Raw genomic sequence first — 12,743 nt, 5'->3', positions numbered from 1 at the left:
CTTGCAAGGGTATAGAGCTGGTCCACAGTTCCACGGCCAGGACGAAAACCACATTGCTCCTCCTCTATCTGAGATTCAACTATCGATCGGACCCTCCTCTCCAGTACCTTGGCGTAGACCTTTCCAGGGAGGCTGAGGAGTGTGATCCCCCTATAGTTGGAACACACCCTCAGGTCACCCTTCTTAAAGATGGGGACCACCACCCCGGTCTGCCACTCCCTAGGAACTGCCCCCGATGACCACGCAATGTTGTAGAGACGTGTCAACCATGACAGCCCTACAACATCCATAGCCTTGAGATACCCAGGACGAACCTCATCCGCCCCCGGGGCTCCGCCGCTGTGTAGTTGTTTGACTACCTCAGCAACTTCTGCCCCCGAGATCGGACAGTCCATCCCCAGGCCTCCCAGCTCTGGTTCCTCCTCGGAATGCGCATTGGTGGGATTGAGGAGCTCCTCAAAGTATTCCTTCCACCGTCCGACTATAGCCTCAGTTGACGTCAGCAGCTCCCCATCCCCACTGTAAACAGTGTGAGCGAGTTGCTGCCTTCCTCTCCTGAGGCGCCGGACAGTTTGCCAGAACCTCTTTGGAGCCGATCGATAGTCTTTCTCCATGGCCTCACCAAACTCCTCCCACGCCCGAGATTTTGCCTCGGCAACTGCCACTGCTGCACCCCGCTTGGCTATCCGGTACCTGTCTGCTGCCTCCGGAGACCCACAGACCAGCCACGCCCTGTAGGCCTCCTTCTTCAGCCTGACGGCTCCCCGAACCTCTGGTGTCCACCAGCGGGTACGGGGGTTGCCACCACGACTGGCACCGGCCACCTTACGACCACAGCTAGCAACAGCAGCCTCGACAATCGCAGAGTGGAACAAGGCCCACTCGGACTCAATGTCCCCCACTGCTCTCGGGACGTGGTCAAAGCTCTGCCGGAGGTGGGAGTTGAAGACCGTCTTGACAGGTTCTTCTGCCAGGCGTTCCCAGCAGACCCTCACTATGCGTTTGGGTCTGCCAGGTCTACGCGGCATGTTCCCTTGCCATCTGATCCAACTCACCACCAGGTGGTGATCAGTTGACAGCTCCGCCCCTCTCTTCACTCGGGTGTCCAAAACATACGGCCGCAGGTCAGATGATACGACTACAAAATCTATCATCGACCTGTGACCTAGGCTGCCCTGGTACCAAGTGTACCGTTGGGCATCCTTATGTTCGAACATGGTGTTCGTTATGGCCAAACTGCGGCTTGCACAGAAGTCCAATAACAAAACACCGCTCGAGTTCAGATTAGGTGGGCCGTTCCTCCCAATCACACCCCTCCAGGTCAAGCTGTCATTGCCCACGTGAGCATTGAAGTCCCCCAGCAGGACAATGGAGTCCCCTGATGGAGCACTATCTAGCACTCGTCCCAGGGACTCCAAAAAGGGTGGGTACTCTGAACTGATATTTGGCCCATAAGCACAAACAACAGTCAGGACCCGTTCCCCGACCCAAAGGCGCAAGGAAGCTACCCTCTTGTCCCCCGGGGTAAACCCCAACACACAGGCAGAGAGTCTCGGGGCTAACAAAAAGCCAACCCCAGCCCTCCGCCTCTCACCCGGAGCAACTCCAGCAAAGTAGAGTGTCCAACCCCTCTCCAGGTCTCGGGTTCCAGAGCCAATGCAATGTGTCGAGGTGAGTCCGACTATATCTAGCCGGTACCGCTCAACCTCTGCCACAAGCTCCGGCTCCTTCCCCGCCAGCGAGGTGACGTTCCATGTCCCAAAAACTAGTTTTCTTGTCCGGGGATTGGACCGCCAAGGCTCCCGCCTTGGTCTGCCACCCGATTCGCATTGCACCGGACCCTTCATGTTCCTCCTGCGGGTGGTGGGTCCACAGTTGGACGAGCCCATGTATCCGGTTCGGGCTGGGCCCGGCCGGGCCCCATGGGCGAAAGCCCGGCCACCAGGCGCTCGCTCACGGGCCCCAACCCCAGGCCTGGCTCCAGGGTGGGACCCCGGTAACCCTCCGGGCCGGGTACTCCGACTCTTCGTTTTAACCGCCATGAAAGATCCTTCGAACCGTTCTTTGTCTCACCCTTCACCTAAGACCAATTTGTCATGGGAGACCCTACCAGGGGCACTAAGTGCCCCAGACAACATAGCTCCTAGGATCATTAGGGCACTCAAATTCCTCCACCATGATAAGGTGACAGTTCAAGGAAAATCACTGTCGTCAAGGGAACTGTTGAGTCAACGTCCTCTGCTGCCCGCGGATAAACGGTGTAGGAAGTGACGCCACCATCAGTGTCAGCTCTGAAGAAGTTTGCAACCGCAAACGAAACCGTCAGCAAGGTAAAGAAATACCTTATATGTGTTTAAAAAAGAACCAAAAATGGAATTTGAAGACAAGCACAGCAAGAACGTACAAAAGGTCATTCATAGTTAGCTTGAAGTTTACAGACTGACATTAATTCAAATTCAAGCTAGCACTACACTAGCCGACGGTAAACGCAGCCTACAACAACACTATTATTTCTTTTTTTAATAAAATGTTGATTGGAATTCTCTAAAATTTAGTAAATGACTTGGTATTTACCCATCCCAAAGAAGCTTTACCAACACTTCATCAGTTTTGATACCTTTAAGATCACGAAGCTCCCTCTGCCTTTTAAAAAAGAATCTTCAATAGGGAGCCTCCCTTTCCGGTCGGCTCATGAGTCCCGAAAGAGAAGAACGAAAAATGAATGAAAGTCAATGGGGCTAATTCGTTTTGCCTTACCCACTGGATCACACATATGTTGTACTGCAATTTAAATGAAAAGTAATGATGGATGTTTGGATCATTCCTGTCATTGAGATTTATCAGCTTGTAAAAGTTTGTAATTAGCATGACTACATCGGCATGTTGCATATGCAACGTCACCACAGAATCTCCTCTCCCCTAGCATAGCTGCTACTTACCACATGGCCAGATTGATGGTGGTTCTTTCCTCTTGTGGGAAGGATTTTCCCTCAGTTTTCTCCGTGTCTGGTTCAATGACGTCAATTTCGTGAAGCGCATTTGTAGTCCTGGATTTATTTTCACACAGAACCTAAAATGGCGTTTCCTCCCGTTCGAAGATAACCACATTCTTGGTATCAAAAAGCTTCTTTAAAATTCACGGACATCATATGTGAAATCTATGGGACACAACAAGCGGAATTACAAAATAGCATATTTAGCCCCGTTGACTTGCATGAATTTTTTTGTTCTTCTGGGAACCCGTGATCGGGAAGGAGATGGGCGTGACATAGGCTCCCCATGTAAATCCTACTCAACTGTTGTAAATGTCTCATGGCAAGTTTAAAGGGTCTTTGAGTCGGTGAAGATGGTAAACTAATCTGTATCTTTAGTTCTTGTTTTGGCTGCTCCATTGCAAAGCTCCAGTTTCTTCTTCCTTCTTTTTCTTTTTCTTTTTCTTCTTCATGGGCGTTCTAAGATGACTAGGGCTCATTCAGGGTTCATTTCAATCAATCAGTCAATCAATCAATCAATCAATCAATCAAAGCTTTATTTATAAAGCGCCTTCCGCGACCCTGTCGGGAAGCCCAAGGCGCTGAACATTTCAAGATCCTGGTTCTGATCTTTAGGGCCTTACATGGACACCACCATCTTCTCAGTCCCTACACCCCCAGCAGGTCCCTGAGGTCCAGTGACCAAAGCCTACTAGTTGTGCAGCACCAGGCTTAAGACCAAAGGTGACAGATCATTTGCTGCTGTGGCCCCCAGACTCTGGAGCTCTCTCCCTGAGATCAGTGGACTCAGTGGTCTCCTTTAAAAAGCAGCAGAATATTCACCTGACAAGCTGACTCTTGTGTGACCATCACCACCACCCTTTCCTTGTTCTGCTCTTGTTCCACCTTTCCCGGGATCCACTGATTTCCCTCTTTCCTTTTCATTTTCTCTCTCCATTTCCTTAAGATTTTTTTAATTCACAATTTTAATATTTTTCTCATTTTAAACACATTTTTATCCTTTTTTTTTTTGTTTTTATGAAGCGCCTCGTGATTTTTATCTCGAGAGGCGCTATAGAAATGATCGTTTTCTTTCTTTCTTCTTTCATTCTCTTTAGTTGACACCTCCCTCCTGTGGATCTATTGGTCAATGCTCTTGGCTTGCATAAATGATTTGTTGTGCTTTAAAGGGCCAGGGGAGGGACTTTGAGGAAATGCATTTCCCAAAATATTGCCCACTTAATGTCATAGAACAGGGTCTGATGGTGAAATTTAAGCGTTTAAATTGCAATGGTGAAACCAGCAACATGTTCTGGATGTTTGTGTGCACATGAGCAATACTGTTGCAGGTGTATGAGAAATGTTTACAACCTACAGCTCAGCAGCATCCTAAAACCCACACATCTGTTGTTTGCAGATCCTCATGTGTGAAACAGGTGACGGCTTCTTTACAAGCGTCGGTCTTTGTGCCGTGGGAGCACCGGGACTCTGTCAGCTCGTGTACTCTAAAAGATTTGTTTAATGTTGTGGAAAGTGTTTGGTACATGGGGCACAAAGCTCCCGTCAGAGGCTTCTGTGTGTCTCACTTCAGATTACTGCACAGACCTTGTGTCTATATATGCAAGTGTCTAGTAGAAAGTACAAATCTCTCTTTTCCAGCTCTTTTGATGTCTTTAACCAACAAGTTTGGTCCCAATTGTTTTGCTGCAAGCAAATCCTTTAAAGTTGAAGCAAATGCTACGAAAGCGAGTGCACACAGTAGAGCTACGGGCTTAAATCTGGATGGTTAATTCCTGCATTTATGAACCTTCTGTTGATATTTCCCTCAGCACGCTGACAGCGTCCACACTGCTTACTCAGCCTGTACCAAGTAATTAGCCTCGTTTTAGTCTGATCAGCCCTGTGTGTTTTACAGAAGGAGAAAAAAACATGGAGGGAGCAAAGCCACTCACTGGTGTGATTAGAGGGAGTGTGGAGATCATTTTGAAGCTTGAGATAATCTCTACAGCGCTGATTGTAGATGGCTTTTTTTTATTTGTGTTTGTTGGGATGTTTTGTCCTCATGCGAGAGTTGGGCTTTTTTCCAGGCTAGATTGTAATCCAGACTCTTCCTCACTGTATCAGCCCAGTTAGAGCATGCAGATTAGCGAATGTGGAAAGAAACTCTCAGCTCCGAGGATTCCTTTTACTCCCGGATTCTTTGACTTGCCGTGAAGAATCGTGGAGTATCTGGGAATACATCAGAATACTCTGCTCCAGTCTAAAGAGCAAAGGCGATAAATGAAAAACTTTTTTTTTGTTGCTTTCATCAGTCGTGTGCAAAAACACATCAAAACAGCAATAAAAGCTTTTTTTATTGTTTGTGTAAAAGTTGAAAAATAAGCTATGTAGCTTTAATAAGCCTGGCAAACGTCAGATGGTAATTTACAACGAGGACTTGGTAAAGCCTTTGCAGCTTGTAAACCAGGGTAATTAAAGATGATGCATGTGCCTCGGTGGTTTTTAGTACGTTTTGTCAATGAATTATGCAAACTGAGCAGACACATTCATTAAGATTTGATGGATAATTTTCTTAACAATACTTATAAGGAGCTTTGTCACGGACGTTTAGCTCGGTTCAGGCTCTAGCTGCCACATCAAAGACCCTTGCTGCTCTGAAAAAAAGCAATGTTTTTAGTAATTTTCGCTGCTTTTTTACACTTCCTGATCTTTTCTTAGCTTTTCCAGTTCAGCGACGAGGTTTCATTTGTGCGACGATGCCGTTATGTCTAATTCGTATGGTTTGCTAGATGAGAGAGCTACTTAGATTTCAATAGAATCAACCAAACTGTAATGTAGAGACAATAATCTAACATGCAGTGTTTTTATATGAAACCTGCTATTATGTGGTCCATGCAATTTCAGAAGCAGCCATGAAGCCTGCATACCATTATTATGCAAAAACAGACATTTGGAATAAATGTGTCTTTATTCAGTCGACTGAAGATAATGAGCACATCCTGAAAATAACACAATATAAAAAAAACATCACATAGATACACTGTTAATAAAGCAGTAGGAAGTGAACAGAAAACTGTGTATTGATATACTTTTATTGGGTTTTATAGCATTTCTAGAAAAAGGGGTTACACTGAGTGGTGAATGCAATATTTTTCACTTATTTTTTTTATTCAATTGGTCACACTGAGTTTAACATGCAGGCCGAACGTGAAAATAGTCTTCTACCCTTATTTCCTGCATTAGTCACCAATAGAAAACAGAAGGGAAAACACACTGGTCAGAAAAAGACACAAAGATCTATGTCACACTGAAAATTAGCATTCATGGACTCGCCCATCTTGGCTCACGATGCGGAAGGCTGTTGTTGATTTTTGCAGCCAGGCAAGAGCAGAACATGCTGGCTAGTAGAAGCTAACTGTTAGCATTAGCAACTCCACAACATGGCAGAGCTCCACCAGGCTTGTGTTATTTGTGAAGATAAAACATGTTTATGTTTATGTTTATGTGCTTAGCGGACGCTTTTACCCAAAGCGACTTACAATTGTTTTTTTTAACCTATAGGGCATGTTGTGATCTGTGGGGGAAACCGGAGTACTCAGGAGAAAACCCACGCATGCACAGGGAGAACACGCAACTCCACGCAGAAAGGCCGCAGCCGAGTTCCGAACCTGCGACCTTCGTGTTGCGAGGCAACAGTGCTAACCACTACGCCACCATGCAGCACTAAAACATCAACTGTGCATAGCGAACAGAGGCAGTAGAAGAGTTGCTTTGGTTGTAGCCAATCAGAGGCGAGATGTCCAAAAATCAGGAAATACTAGTGAGTAAAGCCTCTTTTCCACTGGATGTGAAAGCGGCGTGTAACCTAATGGAGGCTTTTTACCCGTGAGCAATTGTGACGTGAAACGGGAGCCAAAGCGTTCCACACAGCTGATAAAGTGAGGTCACAAAATCACGCGTGATTTCAGAAGTTCACACAATAAAAAGCAAGCAGAAAGACAGCTGCATGTATCCTAAAAGGTCTGTGGTTTATTTTCTGTTAATTTTTAACGTCTACGGGCATTTCACAGGAAATGATGTACCTTTATCTGTATAACTTTTATTAGAAATTTTATCCAATCCAATCCAATTTTATTTATAGAGCCCATTCACAAGGCATTACAACCAAACAAGGCGTTGTACACAAAAAATGTTAGTTAATTAAACCGGCGTTATACAAACATGTTGAACACAGATAAAAGATAAAAAGGAAATGCAACAAAATTCCCAAAACTAACAGCTAAAATCAATAAGACACAGGGAGAATAAAAAATTAGAAAAACATTTTAAAAAAGAACCTCAATAGTACGGAAGTTGATATTGTAAAGTCCATTTTTAAACAATGCAGATGTAAGTGAGGTTCATAATTATGTGGTATAAGCTAGGTTGAAGTAGTGAGTTTTCAAGCGTGATTTAAAAATGCTAGCTGTTGGTGCTAGCCTCACTAGCAGTGGTAATGCGTTCCACAGCTTCGGTGCACAGACAGAGAAAGCCCTTTCTCCACGGCTTTTTAAACGTGCATTCGGAACAGCTAGGAGGAGCTTATCTTCAGACCTGAGAGCACGCGGCGGGTTGTAGTAATGGACAAGTTCACACAGATATGGAGGAGCTTGATGGTTCAAGGATTTGTAAGTGAGAAGCATAATTTTGAAGTTTATCCTGAACTGCACGGGCAACCAGTGGAGAGATTTCAGAATTGGAGAAATGTGTTGTCTTCTGTCAGCTCCAGTCAGCAACCTAGCTGCTGAATTCTGGACCAGCTGAAGTCTAGAGAGAGCTGCTTTACTAATGCCATATAAGCAGGAGTTAGAGTAATCCAGCCTTGAAGTGATGAAAGTGTGGACCACCGATTTCAGAATTTTACAGATGTTTTACACTACTTCTGTGTTTGACTTCCTGTCTGGCCCGATCTGAAATGTGAAATTTGACGTGTTTTGGAAGTATAGCGTGTAAAAGATAGATTTGATGTGTAATGATAGCATCCCTTTGCTTCTGGGACGTGTCTAAAACATTACACGTTGCTGGAAAGGTTCTCGATCACTATAACAGTGGCTAAGACGTTTACGTCCTGTGGAAAGGAGGCTTAAGACTCTACATCCTACTGTGTTATGCTCACCTCTCCTCTGGCTAACCTGTAACAGCAGCTCGAGAGCATTTTTCGTACAGAGGTCGTCTCACAAGGCATTCATTTATAGTAGAAACCACAACAAATGTGTTGAAAAAACTGTGAACTTGGCTTTAAGGCTTTTTGTGTTACATGAGTGGGTGAAATGGTAAAATACGTCATTATTTATTTACAGTTAATTCAAGATTTTATCAACATTTACACACATAGTCCAAAATAACAGTTTTATTGCATAAATATGCTTTTTTATATCACATTTCATACACAGAGGCAGTTATGGAAGTTGTCCTACATACAGTTTTACGATCTTTCAGTACATTTCACTCTCCACACGAAATGACGGATAGTACAGACACCAACATGGTTTTCTTTTGGTCCAAACAAAATCCCTATAAAAAGTGAAATTCTGTCCTGAAAAAACTCCTACTTGTGATAGCAGTAAAAATCTCATACCCGATTGCTGCTCGGTTTTTCATTGGGAACCTGCAGAAAATGATTGCATTTCTGAAGTGCCATTATATTGTCCTTTTTTATCTCCTATTTTACAATAATGTTGTTCTTTGGCAGCATAATTAACTAGACACCAGTGCCAAACAAGGTACCCCTCTGACAAATCCACAAAAATGGAGGTTCCCTAGTTTCTAGGTCAGACAGTAACCGATCGACTTGGTATAATATATTCATAAGGCATAATCTTAGTCTGACAGACTGGGATCCAAATGTTGGAAACATGTGTTACAATGTGCATTAATCCTTCTCCAGCTCTGGTGTATGGAGCATGAATAAATTAAACTAGTAGTATCAGGTTGCTAGATCATTAACATCCTATTCTTAGATGTAGTTGTATTATCAGCATACTAAATGACAACATAGACCAGCACCAGTATGTGCTGAAATGACCCTTTATAGGGTTGAAGAAAGGCCACCCATTTCCTATCTCCTCATCTGGCCAGAATGTTCCACTTGGAAAAAAATGGAGCTAACATGCCCGATGCAGCAGTCTGCTTCCAGCACATTTCCTGAATGTTTTAGATCACAAACACAGCTGATTTGTTTAATGTGGTGATGAATCACTCCTGTAGACACTAAGGAAGGCTGGGGAGATATTTCAGCTTCTAGATTAAGGTGTTAAAAAGACGAATGCACAGCGAAGAGATTTTGTTTGTGGTTCTACAAACGGACACTAGGGGGTGCGAAAAGCAAGCCAAAACTGCCTGGTCTCACTTTAACATAATTTAAAGAGCAAGTAACGCCTAAATTAACTTTTTTTTTTTTTTTGCTGATAACCTGTATAGATGAGTGTCTAATGTTGCTGTACACATGTGTAATGATTAGTGTGGCAGTTTAGTGCAACTTACTCTAAATGTAAAATTTCAGCCCAAACCCGTAATTCTATCTCCATCTTCAGGTTAAAACTCTGCTCCACATTTATGTAGAACCAGCTGTGGCTGATGGCTGAGCTGAAAAACATGACGTTGTCAGCAAAGTACTACGTGGCTGCACCGCACTGGTCTCCAGGTGAGGCAGCCGCACCTCTACCTGGCTCAGCCACTCACCTGCCGACATGACACGCTGGCTCTCTGAGCCGCTCGCCTCCTTGAAAAAAATGCCCTCCTCCCCTTTTTCATCAAATGATCGCGGTTAACAGAAAACCCTCCAGAATGCTGCAGAATCTGTGTTTGCTATTATCCTGAGGGGTAAGTCTTGTGTGAGTGCATGCTTGCGTGCACGCGGGAGTGCGCACGCGCTCATTAACAACTCATTTTTAGACTGAGAAACTCGATAGCACATGCGGGGGGGGGGGGGGGGGGGGGGGTCTACCACTGCGTCAGTGCCGCTCTCTCGGTCCACCAGACAACGCCTCTTTCAGAAGCGTTTTCCTAACAGGAAGTGTGGATGAAATACGTCCCCACCCAGGCATTGACCCTCACTTTAAAGTTCAAATTTTAAGATTTAATTTAGATCTACTAAATTTTCTGTCTTTTATTGTAGCTACTTTAGTTGTCTCATCAGAACTGGGGGCTTGTCCGGGATTTGCACTTGACAAGCTGACTCCAAACTTTATTACAGCTACAGTATCTGCTTTTAATTTTATACACTGTTTTGGAGTTTTTGCTACTTCGATCAACAACGCAGATCCAACACCAAACTACTTACAGGTCCATAAATGTCAGGTTTTCATGTAGAGGATAACACCTAAAAGGCTCTTTTTACTGGACTCTGAATTTCATGTTGGTGTCATGGCTGTTTTGTCACCAGATTGCGAGCTGAGGTCACATTTCAGAAAGATCACATAACAGTTTAAACACAGAACTAGACCCCTTATTCTGTGTCTTCCTTTTTATTTCTGTTCCCACCCAGGTACTGTAATGAACACCTGCCCTGCCCGCCACATGTTTACTGGTCGGCCTGGTCGGCCTGGGACCGCTGCAACGTGCCCTGTGGCGGAGGCATCCAATCACGCCGCAGAACTTGTGAGAATGGCAACGACTGTCCTGGGTGCGGTCAGGTATGTCACGCTAAATGATAGCTCTCATTCAGTGCCATATACTCCCGGGCTATTCTGTGCTAAGGAACTTCGTCTAAAACATCTGACGCAAGGAAACTGGAACTTCTAACATGGCCAAATCCCCTGGCTATATTTATACTGTGATAGCAGCCATCAGATTTATTACCAAGACCTATTTAATGCTGTGCGCGCGCGCACACACACACACACACACACACACACACACACACACACACACACACACACACACACACACACACACACACAGTAATCACTCTGCATATGAATAGGCTTATTTTCTGCCACAATGCTTTCTGCAAAGCACAGATGATACAAGGCAATGTTGAAATACGAGCCTTGATGAAAGAGTGATGTGACACTTTTGTTATTTCTGGTCCTATTTTTCCCGACAAACACACATTCCCTCATCCGCAGTCGTGGTAAGACTGAGAGGGAATGAACGCCTCTCACGTCCCTCTTGGAGGAGGATTAAAGAATATGGGTCAGGGCCTTGTGGATACATGGGATCCTTGAAGTGTATTTTTGTCGGTTTGCAGGTTTTTTCTTTGAAAATTTGCTTGAGATTTGAACCCTCCATGCTCGTCGTTCTACTCATAAGATGTAGATTGAAGGTTAAAAGTTTGTGCATTTTGTCAGATTATGACTTTGGAATGATTTATTTGATGCAGGCTTTTAGTTTGTTGAAAGAAATCCCTTATCAACCTAACTCGCACACATTCAAAGTTGCATAAAGACCTGCTATGTGTCTTAATCATTCCACATAATGTATCTAATATTTCCTGAGACACATTAGTAGCTTAATAACCACCAAATGAAATGATGGCTCAGCAGTCACACACCATCACCTAACCCTGGTGTTTGTGTGCATATCAACTCCTTCCCATCACACACGCACGTTTACATTCACAGCTTGGCAGCTGTCTCGTCTCTGTTGCCGCACGGCCGTCACAGCCACACTGAATCATCCTGGCAAAGCGCTCTGTTCCTTTAGCATGTGTAGACGAGATGTTGGCATTCAGAAGGAAATCCCATCACATCCTCCATGCAGGAGGGAAAGCCCGACTTTGACTGTCGCTGGTTGTCATCATGTTTGACGTCTGCTGGATATGGAGATGCAGATATTGATATCTGGAAAAGTCATTCAGAGTCAGCTGAAAGGGTCAACTGATCACTTTAGACTCCTTCTCCATATTACCTTACATATTTTCTTTTGACTCTTGGGTGTTTTTTTATTTTTTTGTTCCCCTTTCTTTAGTTTTTCCGCCCACTCCTTGTCATCTTCCATGGTGATATGGGCCTAATTGGGCCCGTCTGAGCGTCTGGTGTTGTAATTGGATGTAGACTTCAGTAACACCTACTTTTTATTTTATTTTATTTTTTTGCCTGAGAGGACGTTGTTTGGGCAGCTCTGCTAACTTGCATCGTAGCTGCATTTTCCCTCTGATCATAGAAACATTTGCTGCATTTTAATGTACAATTATGATACCTACTAAATAGCAACGTTTGTGTACTTGTAAACAAGTACAGGTCTGTTATCGTTCACACTTTAAACTCCTCGTCTTTGTTTACAATTTCTTCCAGGGTGGTGCTCCCCCCTATCTAGCCACACTCCTGAACAGACATTTCCCATAATGCACTCTGCGCTCCTCTGACCAAGGCCTGCTTGCTGTCCCTCATTCTAAGTGTACTTGCGGGGACTGGGCTTTCTCAGTCCTAGCACCGTCACTCTGGAACCAGTTGCCACCTTCAGTTAGGCTGTCCCCATCTCTGCCAGTCTTTAAGAGTCACCTAAACACACACCTCCTCCGCTTGGCATTCCCTGAACGTGTTTGAATTTGGCCCTCTTTTATGTTGATTTTATTTCCCTGTTTTCATTGGTCTCTTTATCCCTTGTTTTACCCATTTGTCTTCTACTTTAACGTTTTACCTTTTTTGTAATATTTGAATTGCTTTTATTTTCGATTTATTCATCATATTTCACTTTTCTCATGCACCGTGTTCAGCGCCTTGGGCTTCCCGACAGGGTCACGGAAGGCGCTTTATAAATAAAGCTTTGATTGATTTGATTGATTGAACA

At 44.4% G+C, this 12,743-nt stretch overlaps 1 protein-coding gene across 3 annotated transcripts in view; it reads left to right on the top strand.

Annotated features, from left to right (window-relative positions):
* The window catches only part of sema5a (sema domain, seven thrombospondin repeats (type 1 and type 1-like), transmembrane domain (TM) and short cytoplasmic domain, (semaphorin) 5A), a 207,564-nt gene that overhangs the window by 133,279 nt on the left and 61,542 nt on the right, over window positions 1–12,743 (top strand). For all 3 annotated transcript variants that reach the window (XR_001572682.3, XR_001572681.3, XM_015955301.3), the window contains exon 15: window positions 10,498–10,645. Coding sequence is in view for 1 of the 3 variants with exons in the window: in XM_015955301.3 (XP_015810787.3) it covers window positions 10,498–10,645 (148 nt within the window). In the remaining 2 variants the exon portion in view is untranslated. The remainder of the gene's footprint in view (window positions 1–10,497; window positions 10,646–12,743) is intronic.

Source organism: Nothobranchius furzeri, chromosome 7 (genome assembly GCF_043380555.1).
Source record: "Nothobranchius furzeri strain GRZ-AD chromosome 7, NfurGRZ-RIMD1, whole genome shotgun sequence".
Lineage (NCBI taxonomy): Eukaryota > Metazoa > Chordata > Actinopteri > Cyprinodontiformes > Nothobranchiidae > Nothobranchius > Nothobranchius furzeri.
Note: the sequence above shows the minus strand (reverse complement) of the source record. Positions and strands in the feature narration are given on the sequence as shown.